This window comes from Zingiber officinale, chromosome 9A (genome assembly GCF_018446385.1).
Source record: "Zingiber officinale cultivar Zhangliang chromosome 9A, Zo_v1.1, whole genome shotgun sequence".
Classification (NCBI taxonomy): Eukaryota; Viridiplantae; Streptophyta; class Magnoliopsida; order Zingiberales; family Zingiberaceae; genus Zingiber; species Zingiber officinale.
Window position 1 is genome coordinate 114,210,736 of NC_056002.1, and position 12,166 is coordinate 114,222,901.

Here is a 12,166-nt window from a genome sequence, read left to right on the forward strand (position 1 = left end):
CACATCGAGATTCATCATCTTGAGTGTGTAAAAATAGTATTGCTGTTGAGGCAACGCCAAAACAGAGGGGGAAATAAAATAAATAAGGTTGGACCTCGCCTTAAATTATAAATACATATGTGTTCATATGCAATGTTATGTCATTGTTCGATATAAGAGCATCCACATCAATTATCCTAAATTAAACTTTTATCTTAAATTTTACATTTTACATTAAAAAAGCATCCGCATCAGTTACCCTACCCATTTCCTAAATATACATTTTATGAACAATAGTTCTTTAAATTTAGGGAATGGATTCCATTCCCTAAACATTAAAATACTATTTCTCTCTCCTCCCACTAATAATAAAAAAATTCTCCTTCCTCCATCTCTCTCCTCATCTAATAATAAAAAATACGAAGGAAAGAGAAAAAATAATTAAAAAATAAATATATGATAAATTATAGAGAAGCTGATGTATTATGTAGTGAAAAATAGATATCTAAATTTAATAAAGTAGTTCTTTTACTCTAAATTATAAATTTTGGATGAGGATTCTGATGTAGATGCTCTAAATAGACCCATCAATTTTAGCTGAGCTCACCAAATTAATGGGATATAAACCACGTGACCTAGTTGCAGCTATAGAATTAAAGGGCCTAATAGAATAAAAATAAGCTGACCGTAAAGAGGAAAAATAGAAGAAAAGAAATGTTCTTATTACAAAAACAATAAAATGAGGCTATTTTGATCTAGCAAGTGAATTGTAAAATAGAGACGATCGCTTCATTCGGGGAATTCAATCGCGGTGAGACAATAAATCAAAAATACAAATACAATGCAGATGGCATGAAATTACCAGAACTCCAACTTTAGAAATTTCATCAAATAGTCAGATACAGCACGCTGCTTACTAGTTTGAACAAATAAACAGTCTAGTTCCTTGCTGTAGAAACCACTTAACCCCTCTTAATTGGTGAAATATTTCGATTACTTTTAATTTTACAAATAAACAGTCTAGCAATGAAACATGCATAAGGGTCCAGCTCCTCAATATTCATCATAACCTTAACCCATTGCATACCTCTGGGTCCAGCTCCTTGCTGTAGTCTCATACTTGCTCTTGTCTGTCTTGTACATGTGAGCAATTTCTGGAACCAACGGATCATCCGGGTTTGGATCAGTTAAGAGGGAGCAGATCGACAGCAGCACCTGTAATAGAACATTTCCTCCTCAAACCTTATTTTGTTACACACTGATATATAGGCTAGTAGTAGATAAGTGTTGGAAAGTCAATTAAAACTTGGATTTTCAGAGTGATGAAGACGAACACATACACATGAATCATATATCTATTTGTTGGCACGATCATCTAAAGTAACTAAAGACACTACTTAAGTTATGAGAAAATTGGATAACTGAAACAACTTTAACTCGTTGATGGATCATGTAGGTTAAACATCCCAAGGTCAAACATTAGTTTTTAATGTAGGTAGAGAGAAGACGGGCAGAGAAAAAGTGTAGAATTAGTCAATAGAATGAATCTCCATGGCTACCAGCGAGCCCTAATGGAAATCATTTCTTTACGAATTCATGCAACACAACTGTTAAAGAATAACCAATAGAGGGAATAAAGAACCTTGGAAATAGTCAATGCAGGACTCCATTGTTCCTTTAAGATATCCAGGCAAATGCTTCCATTGCTGTTAATATTTGGATGAAAAACCTTTGTCTTGAAAGCAACCTGGAGAAGAATATAAGATGAAGAGAAACTAGTTAATAGACGCTTGCCAACTAATGTTATCAACCCAAAAACTAGATAAGCGTGATGATGTCCAAGTGAAGCAGAGACTGTAGCCTATGGAGAGACTGTAGCCTATGGAGAGAGTTTACCACCTGTTTTTATCTTTTCCATAGGCAGAACATGAAGCCACAAATGTCATGGCCCCGGTTTTGCATCGAAGGTAGTTCCATAATTCACAGAACAACACAAGCAAGGATAATTCAACTGCAATATATGCAAACATGATTTTGTTTCTTTTTACCTCTGTTCTACCCTTTTGTGGTGATGATAGTTTGCATAAGTAATGGTGTGTAAACTCTAAAACAATGTTGAAATAGAAGAGAAATTTCCAAAGCCATGTTGGTGAGACTTGTCATGTGATTTATCTTCACCATAATGGCATAGGACTACAGGAATAAAAAAAACTACAAAATGTATAAACCAGATCTTGCATCTAAGCCAACTTTTATAATTCCAATAGAACAGGCAAAAAAAATGCACAACAGATGAAATATGGCAGAAAACCTTCACCAATTTTAACTCAATTATACAAGGTTTTCTTCTTCTATTTAACCATTTCTTTTACTTTTAGCAAAATAATTTCAGACTGATTTCCATGAAACAGCAGGAGTGCAACCTATTTCCAACTTCAATTGCTACAACATTCTACAAGAAGAAAGAATTTCATCAAAATGTACAGCATCAAGAATCCTCAAGAAGAAAGGATTAAACAAGTTTAGTTCTACATTTCTGATTCAGCTAAAATTTATCTTCTACTATCTCCCACAAGACTGTAGGAACCGTAAAGCTGTTGCACTTCCCACCCAATACTACTCTACATGGCAATTGCTCTAGAAAAAGTTCTGAATGACAGCTGATGATCAAAGATGAACTTTCAATGAACTTGCTTGCATCTGAATGGGTTATGGTCCTTTTAGGGAACAATTGTTTCACATCAACTTGTAGCTTAATAACATTCTCGGAAAAGTGAAGCTATGTGCAAGACTTTAATCTATTTGAGGCTTAGTTCACCAATGAAGATCACTTTGCCGTGATCTTGTGTTGAAGATTCCTGCCAAGAGGTATTACTATGAAGCAGGAATAGATATTTAATATGAGAACAACCGCTCTAAATCACCACCATGTGTTTGGTCCGTAGCAACAAGCATTGTCCAATGGGGCACAAAGATGGAATCAAGCAAAAAATGACAACTAGTGCTGCGACATTGGCCAACGCCTATGAATAGGTAATGTTAGGGGCCTTTTTAGAGGACAATGCTCATTAAGACAACACAACTAACCTTAGTAGAGTCGAGCAGCTTCCAGAAGAGTAAAAGATAGAAGAAGCCATGAGTGTTTAAGTCTCCCCTCGTCGGCAAGCCAAGCACCTCAAGGAACTGTATCCACCTCGATCAAGCTCAAAGAGCCCCTTCAGACACTACAACCAAATTGCAGTCACCTCAGGGAATCTCCACAACCCCCTATTGGCCTCAATCGAATTAGTACTAATCTGGCTACAAGCCCATATTTTGGTCTGAGTCAGAGTAATAAAATTTGAGAAACTAGTTTTATCTATTGTTCTAACCTTAGCAGATTAGCAATGTCTAGGGAATGCAGTGGAACATGGAGTAAAGAAGAGAAGACAAGAGGGCAATGCTTGATTTGCTAGATACACTAAGAAAAAGAAATCATCAAGATCCAAGGCAAAAAGATAATGGTGTATTTGTAATACCAATGAAGTTTAGCAAATCAGAAGCAAAGCAACCAAGGATGAGGGAGCCATCATTCGCGTTACTGAAGAGGCTCAGCAAATTATAAAAAGACAACTCAAAATGATAACTCAATCCCTAGGATTTAATAGAGAGAACAAGGAAAAAAAAAAGAAAGAGAGCTAGAGAATGAAAAACTGAGGCCATCCAAGTCTAAAATTGTGATTAAGGACCTTCAGGGTGGCTATGAGTTAGAGGAGGATAGTTCCACTGCTGATGGGTTATGAATCGTAGTATATCCCAGACTGAAGGAACAAGGAAAGTAAGGAACTAGTATGGGATATGAATCTAGAGCTAAAACGAGCAAGTATTGCACCCATCATTTGAAATCCTTTCACTATTGAAATCCAAGAAGAACCATTTGTAGTCGTGCCAACCTAAACCTTGTGATTATTATAAAATTGGTTCCTATACTATTAGATCAGGAAAAATAGGTTCTTGATCTCAATGATCCTGTGCCACGTAATAAAGCTGTTACTTTAAAAACAAACTAATATACCAACAGTATGGAGTAGAGATTGAGCAACAAAATTAAACTAAATCCCTTATACCATGATATGAGTCTGATATGCTAAATGCAGTTAATTATATTCTTAATTTTGAATCAACAATTCGATTATGTTCATAATCATGGTCCTGTCCCAGTTCCAGATAGTCTGGTACTAATCATACCAACCACCACATACCTCTAGGATGAGGGCATAGTAGGAGTCCCAAAGAACTAGTACTGGTCAGCCAACTTAGTTATCAACTTGCAGTTGATTCTACACTTCATTGGCAGTGTCTGTCACAGGTTATATGGTTATATGGCACAAATGGAGCCTAAGGATAAGATCTGTGTCAGATTATGTCTAGACAAGCTTGAGAATCTTCCTTGATCCAAGTTGAAATATGCTAAAACATCCATTGGCGATTTACAATAATCAGCTTCAAAAAATCTGATAGATTACTTGAATTTATACATGTTGCCCTCCATTATATAACACGCTTCTGCAGTTGATTATACATATCATTAGTGAATGTTTGTCACGCCTATAGCCCAAATGCAGTCTAAGCATAAAAGTTGTCATAGTGAGATCAGCATAACCTTGAGAGATCTTCCTTAATATCCAAGTCGAAATATGCTAAAGCATTCATTGGTAATTTGCAGTAATCAACTCCAAAAGATCAGCTTATATTTCTACATCTACGCCTGAGAACTTTACTTCCATGTGTGTCCCATTATAGTTGGATTTGTACATTATGGCCTCCGTTATATGGCACACTTTAGCATATATTATAAACTATACAACATCATTGGATAATTTTTTTACTAACTAAATTGAAATGTGCTCTTTAACTAATTTATCTAAGAACTAGATAGGAAAAAGAACTGAAATTATATGAATACACAGAAAAAGATAACATGTACAAATTTTCTTCTCTTTATTTAGAACAGCAAACAATACCTTAGGAGGTTTAAAGGGATAATCTGGAGGAAAGTGGATAGTGACAACAAAAACTCCCCCTGCATATGGACTGTCAGGTGGACCCATTATTGTTGCTTGCCAATGAAACATATCTTCAGCAACCGGCCCTGTAGGACATTAAAAATTAGGAGGACCATTGCAGAAGCTTATTGTATAAATTAAGTTTAGATGAGCATGATTCAGAAGCTTGACAAGTTGAAAAAAGCAACCAAGTTTACAAGCAAGTCAAATCTTTGGTATATTGAATTGTGCTTAGTCATCTACTAAAGAACAAACTAACAAGAATATTCCTCAAAGAGCTATCAGTATAAACAATTCCTGAGTTATTCCTTAGGTGCCAGGTCCTATATTTTTCCATTTAATTGGTTACTTCAGCATCTAATAATGTTTGTATGAAATATAATGGAATTAGCAATCATGAGCGACTTGGTAACATGGATAAGTGAATAGAGAAGATACAGAAATAGTGATGTGGGTAAAATTATCCATCAATTCTAAAGGCTCTTAGATGGTTAACACATGTGCTTTGAGAAAGCCAATAGTGTGAACAGACACTGATCCAAATGTTAAAGACTCAACCAACAAAAAGCTAAAATGCACACAGCCATACTAGACAGTAATGGGAAAACTGTTAAAGGGACAAGGCGACATATAGAGAAAGGGAGGAAAGACTTGCTATATTGATCCACAGAATTCTAGGAGACAGCTATGCAACAATTAATTGCCTACTCTGATGAGTCTTTAAATCAATTTCCACTCTGATTAACTCTCCAAATTCACTCCACCTCAACCACAAACTCAACCTTAACTCAAATCACTCAAGTCAAGCAGAAATTAGCCCCACCAGTTCACCCTGGTGAGTTGCCAGACATTTGACCAAATCCAACCTACCTCATCTGTGTTCCTAACAGTTTGACAGACCCGTGCTTCTCTAGCTTCTCCAACCAAGATCCGAGTTAGATTCAAAAGCTAGCAAATCACTGTATCAGCTATAGATTTGACCATAACAAATAAGAACATGATTATAGGACATTCTGAAGCAGTTATCCACTATAAATGCTTTCCATTATATTCCCTGTTATATATCAAGACAGCTATCATTCCAGAAGAAAGGAAACAATATTCTGCAGAAGGGAGTAAAATCAGAACAAATGCAAAGTGAAAAAAGCTTTCTTTGTCAAGAGGAACGCAGAACACAGATAGTAATCCAACCGCGAGCAGCTATCCGCCATGAACAATTTTAATATAACTTTACCATATGCCCGGATCGCTATCGTTAAAGACAGAATGGTCGAATAAATTTTGTAGGATGATATTCTACACATATACACATATTAATCCTACAAACTCCTAAGCTAGCAGGCCTCTGATTCCAACATAAGCTGACGTTGTCTCTCCGTGTAATGACTTTCCAACGACCAAAATTTAAAGGGGACAAAAAAAAATTGAATCGGAATCAGATGAAGAAACTAAAGGGGATTTTATCACATCGCCGAGAAAAATCACGTATAAAAGGAAAAAAGAAAGAACCTGCGCTGCAAGAGGTCGGGGGGTCTCTCTGGAGATCCTTCAACTCCTTGATGATACGCCTCGAAGCCATGGATTCGGCGATGACCTAAAAGTTGATTACAAAAAAAAAAAAGCAGGAAAGACGATCCAAACGATTCAGCACGAATCGAACCCCAGAAATAGAAATCGACGACCAATTGATGAAAGAGAAGAGAGGAGGAACAAGGCGATCAGCTGAACTGTCTTGGACAATTTAGGCGGATCGACCCCCCTCTCTCACACGCGGTTCGGATGACGAAAAACAAAAGGGGAAAGAACGAAGAACTGAATTTGTACGCGTTTCTACACCACTCGCCCGACGACACGGTAACGGAGGATGCCTATTCGCGAGAGAATTCGTGTAGCGATTGTAGGCGCCGTTCCAATATTCCATCTATATAATTCACGGACGCCATCGGCCGTTCAATGGTTGGTTCTGTCTTACAGGTCTGAACAAATTCCATTTTCTCACTTGGTCCAATTAACGGTAAATTAGAAAAAAAAATCTTTCCATTCTTTATATACAAAATTTTATTTACTTCACCCCTTTACAAATATTATTATTTAATTATCACTGAGATTTTTCAGATAAAAAAAAATAAATATAATTTCTTTTAAAGACAGCACTTTATATTAGAATCAAATATATTTTTTATCAAAAATTTTCATCATATTTTTTAAGTAAAAAAAATCTAAAAACGAATATAATTCCTATTAAATTCAGCACTTTATGTTAAAATCAAGTATATTTTCTATTAAATTGAATACGACTTTTTTCCTACTTAATATAATTACTCTTAAATTCAGTACTATTTAAAGAAATTTTTTTCATCCAATTGAGTACCATTTAAAGAAAATATAGTATATTTTCCATCAAATTGAGGTGGAAAAATAATCGTACTCAATTTGATAGAAAAATATACTAAAATGAGTATAAGTCAGCACTTTATACTAAAATCGAGTATATTTTCTATCAAAAATGTCACTTATATTTTTTAGATATAAATAGTTTAAAAATGAGTATAATTCATGTTAAATTTAGCACTTTAAACTAAAATTGAGTATATTTTCTATTAAATTGAGCACGACTTTTTTTCCTGCTTAATATAATTCCTCCTAAATTCAGTATCATTTAAAGAAAATCTAGTATATTTTCCATCTAATTAAGTATCATTTAAAAAAAATTTAGTATATTTTATATCCAATTGAGGTGGAAAAGAATGTGCTAAATTTGATAGAAAATATACTAGATTTTAGTTTAATGTACTGAATTTAAGATAAAATATACTTATTTTTAGACTTTTTATAGATAAAAATATTAGGAGCAATTAGATAAATATGTTTGACTAGAGAGTAGAAATAAAGATTTTTAGCAATAGGGACTACATGCAAAATTTTATTTGTGGAACTGCATGTAAATTTTCCCAATTTTCCCTTGAACGAAGGACAAAAATCAATTATTTTTTTCCTTTCTAATTCAAAATGAATTTTTTTAAAAAATATATATATATTAAAAGAAGTTTTTTTTTGTTCCCTTAATCGGAATAAAAAATAATTTCACAATAGTTTTTAAAAATATAATCAATTGAACCTGATCCAATTGAGATCAGGCGAGATGATAATGACAGACGGAGAGTTCGAACAGATTGGAAGTGTAAGACGGGATGAGGTGGATATTGACCGTCGAATTGAGATCAAGATGACACCTTGATTTTTAACGTAGTGTGAGTCTGTGCTCAAAAGAAGGAGGTTAAAAATGGTTAAGGCGGACTTCAACAAAATCCCTTTAATGCCACACCATATCTCCCTTCAACAAAATCAAATTAGACCGTAGAGGAAATAAAAGGAAGTAGCAAAACATATGAAATACTAGAGAACCCCACACCATATCTCCCTTGAAGATTGATATCATTCCTTTACATAATCGGAGAGGGTTAGAGGTTTTAATTTGATTCTATCATTAAGGATACTATGCATGACTGCGCTATCTCATGCTCATAATTGATATCATTCCTTTACATAGTCAGAGAGGAGAGGAGAGGGGTGGTTTTAATTCGATCATATCTTACTGTAGTATCGTAAGGTTCTGTTTAGTAGGGGTGATAGAAATTAGGATTATATTTTCAAAAAGTTATTAATATGATGTATAGTAGGGTTGATTAAGGATAGGAATAGTATTGATTAGGGATAAGATTCACAATACTTAGGCATGAAGAGTGATTATTAATCCTACTCCTAATCCTATTTTAAGCAATCCAATTCTAATCCTATCACCCCTACTAAACAAAGTATAGGGTTACTACTATATGTGACTGTGTGCAGTTTATATATAGTAACTTTTTAAAAATATATATATATTTTTTGATGATGTTTTTAGCTTTAATTATGTTAGTAAAATTTTAGTTTCAGAAGTTTAGTTATAGTATTAAGTATAAAAAAATTTCAAATCGAAAAAAATTTAGATGCAGACAAGAGGGTTTGGTGGCGACATATCAAAACTGCAATGTTACCCTAAATATTTTTGCACTGCATAACTCGTGCATACCTAAAACAAATCGATTTGAATTTTTTTTTATACTTAATACTATAACCTAACCTAAACCATAAGGTACCCGTGAGGGTAGGATCGAATTAACCAGAGAGGGGGAATCATGATATCCACTTATTTTTAACTTCCGTCATTATGACTATAATCGATATGTCATAATGGAGACAATAGCTATAAGTGTCTATCTTTTTTCCCGTCAATTACCTCACATTCCTTGTCAAGATCAGGATTGATTAGAATCGAACCAAACAAAATTAATCAAAAATTAATAAATCAATATTTTTAAACTAAGACCAAATTTTTCAATAAAAATCAAATAAACTGAACAAATCAACCAGATAAAACATCGATTAATTTTATTTCGGACCAAATTAATTGAAATTTTGTATGGTTTTGTATAATGTTGGTAGTAAAAGGTGAAATCGTTACCTCGACGGCCCCTTCAGGATGACTCTCCAGTATCTAGAAGGGAGGTAATTGTAGGACCTGGTAGGGCAGCTAGAGGGGGTGAATAGTCATGAAAAGAAGTTAACAAAAATCTCTTACTTTTGAACTAAGCAAGGACACAAGATTAATAGACGCAAGTAATTACCATAAAAAATAACAACTCAATGAAAAAGTAAGAAGGCTAAGTTTTTACTTAGTTACAATATAGATGGTTGTTAATCCAAGGCAATTGAAAAGTTCCACTATAATGATTCCTTTGTTGAAGGTAGAGAAGTCTCTTATACTCTTTGATAAATACATAAGTTGTTGTTCAAGTTGTATTTAATTCCTAACATAAGAGGGCTTTTTATGGCCTCCTAGGATGAACTAGTCGTTGTATATTTTATTGCTCGGAGGCACCTCTAAGGAGATCCAAGGTGCCTCCAAGAAGATAAACTTTATCCTCTAGAGATAAAGCTTTATCTTCTTCCAACGACAGCCTAACGACTATTGAAGATACCTCCAACAGGCTTGATGGCGCCTTCCATGAAGGCTAGAGGTCGTCTTCTATATCCTTGAAGGTTGTTGGAACAATCTGGGTGCTATTCGGAAAACCTAATGGTTCCACTGTACAAAAATTTTGTACAAATGTCTGAACCTTTTCCTATCTACCATGTGTTCTTTTAAACTAAACTCGGATCGCCTGCGAAACTTAACACGTTTGATCCTAAGTTTAATTTATTTGTTCTTTTAGGTTTAGACTTGGATCTTCTGCGGAACTTAACACGTTTGATCTAAATCACCTAGGTTATTAATTCCATTAAATATTAATTTCCAAAATTGGCTTCCAGGACTGCATGGCGAGGCACATGACCTTCTTAGATATGGGAACAACCAACACTACCTAGACAAAGCCTTTTAAGGAAAGCTAATATTTAATTTCCTTAAATAACTTTAGGTCAACCAAAAAGAACAATCAAATCATAAGGAAAAGAAAAATAAAAGAACACAACATCGAAAACTAATTCGAAATACTAAAATCGCATGCCTCTTGTATTTGATATTTTTTACATGGAGATAAAACTAACATGATGCGGAAAACAATATTAGTTATACCTTACTTAGTAGATAATGACCTCTTGATCTTCTACCGTATTCCTCTTCTAATCTCGGACGTTGTGTGGGCAACGATCTTCTGAGACGAGGGCCACCTAGCACCTTCTTCTCCTTCCTTCAAGTTTTGGCCAAGCACAAAGCTTTCAAAGGATGAAGATCTTTTTCAACCAACCAAGCTCCAAGGGATGCAAGATTTCTCTCCTTCTTCTCCAAGCTAAAATCCGGCCACCACTTGATCTCCAAGGAGGATGAGAGGTTCGGCCACAAAGATGGAGAGAAGAGAAAGGGAAGAGGCCGGCCACACCAAGGAAGAAAAGAGGGAGAAAAATAATAGAGGTTGTTCACCTTGAAGGCACCCAAAACCCCCTCTTTTATAATCCTTAGCTTTGGCAAATAAGGAAATTTAATTACAATAAAATTTCCTTAACTTTCCTTGACATGAATTAATTAAGAAACATTAAATAAAATTTCCTAATTAACCATGTCATGGTCGGCCACCTCATGGAAGAACAAATAAGACAATTTTCAATCAACCAATTAAAATTCCTTATTTGTCTTTGGAAATTTTAAAAAATAAAATTTCCTTTTAAAATCCCTTCATGGTTGATAAAAAGAAATTTCTATAATTTTAATTTTTCAACATGTGAATAATTTACAAAGAAGAAAAATAAAATATCCTTCCAATCTATAAATAAGGAAAGAGATTTAATCACTTTCTTTAATCTTTTGTAGAAACTTATAAAAGAGATATTTTAATTTTTAATCTTTCCAATAAATTATATCTTCCACATAAGAAAATTTTAAAATTAAAATTCTTTTCTAATTTAATAGGGTCGGCCACCTAAGCTTGAGTTCAAGCTAGGGCCGGCCACCCATGGACCAAGGTTTGGCTGACCCTAGCTTGGTTCTCAAGCTAGCTTGGCCGACCCCTACACCATGGGTATGAAGGTGGGTATAGGTGGGTATAGTACTCTATAACTAAGAGACTACAATAGGGACCGAGAGGAGGAATTGGTTTTGGTCTCCCGATAAAATTAAGCATCCCGTGTTCGCCCCGAACATACAACTTAATTTTATCAATAATAATTCATTCCACTAGAGAACTATTATTGAACTACCGCACCAATCCCAAATTATATTTTTGGGCTCCTTCTTATTATGAGTGTGTCAGTCTCCCTGTGTTTAAGATGTCGAATGTCCACTAATTAAGTGAGTTACTGACAACTCGTTTAATTAATATCTTAGTCCAAGAGTAGTACCACTCAACCTTATCGTCATGTCGGACTAAGTCCACCTACGGGGTTTAACATGACAATCCTTATGAGCTCCTCTTGGGGACATTATCAACCTAGATCACTATGACACATTTCCTTCTATAATCAACAACATACACTATAAGTGATATCATTTCCCAACTTATCGGGCTTATTGATTTATCGAACTAAATCTCACCCATTGATAAATTAAAGAAATAAATATCAAATATATATGCTTGTTATTATATTAGAATTAAGAGCACACACTT

At 34.5% G+C, this 12,166-nt stretch overlaps 1 protein-coding gene across 2 annotated transcripts; it reads right to left on the reverse strand.

Annotated features, from left to right (window-relative positions):
• Positions 1-837: 837 nt before the first annotated feature.
• Positions 838-6,833, reverse strand: LOC122020246 (ubiquitin-conjugating enzyme E2-17 kDa-like). 2 transcript variants are annotated; one of them, XM_042578087.1, is made up of 5 exons: positions 6,753-6,817; positions 6,534-6,618; positions 4,983-5,110; positions 1,622-1,726; positions 838-1,194 (listed from the first exon to the last, which is right to left on the reverse strand). In XM_042578087.1, exons 2-5 carry the CDS (start codon positions 6,601-6,603, stop codon positions 1,051-1,053), a joined length of 447 nt encoding a protein of 148 aa, XP_042434021.1. In that variant the 5' UTR covers positions 6,604-6,618; positions 6,753-6,817; the 3' UTR covers positions 838-1,050. The 2 variants fall into 2 exon arrangements, with proteins under 2 accessions (XP_042434021.1, XP_042434020.1); XM_042578086.1 differs by having other exon boundaries at positions 6,534-6,833.
• Between the last annotated feature and the right edge of the window lie 5,333 nt (positions 6,834-12,166).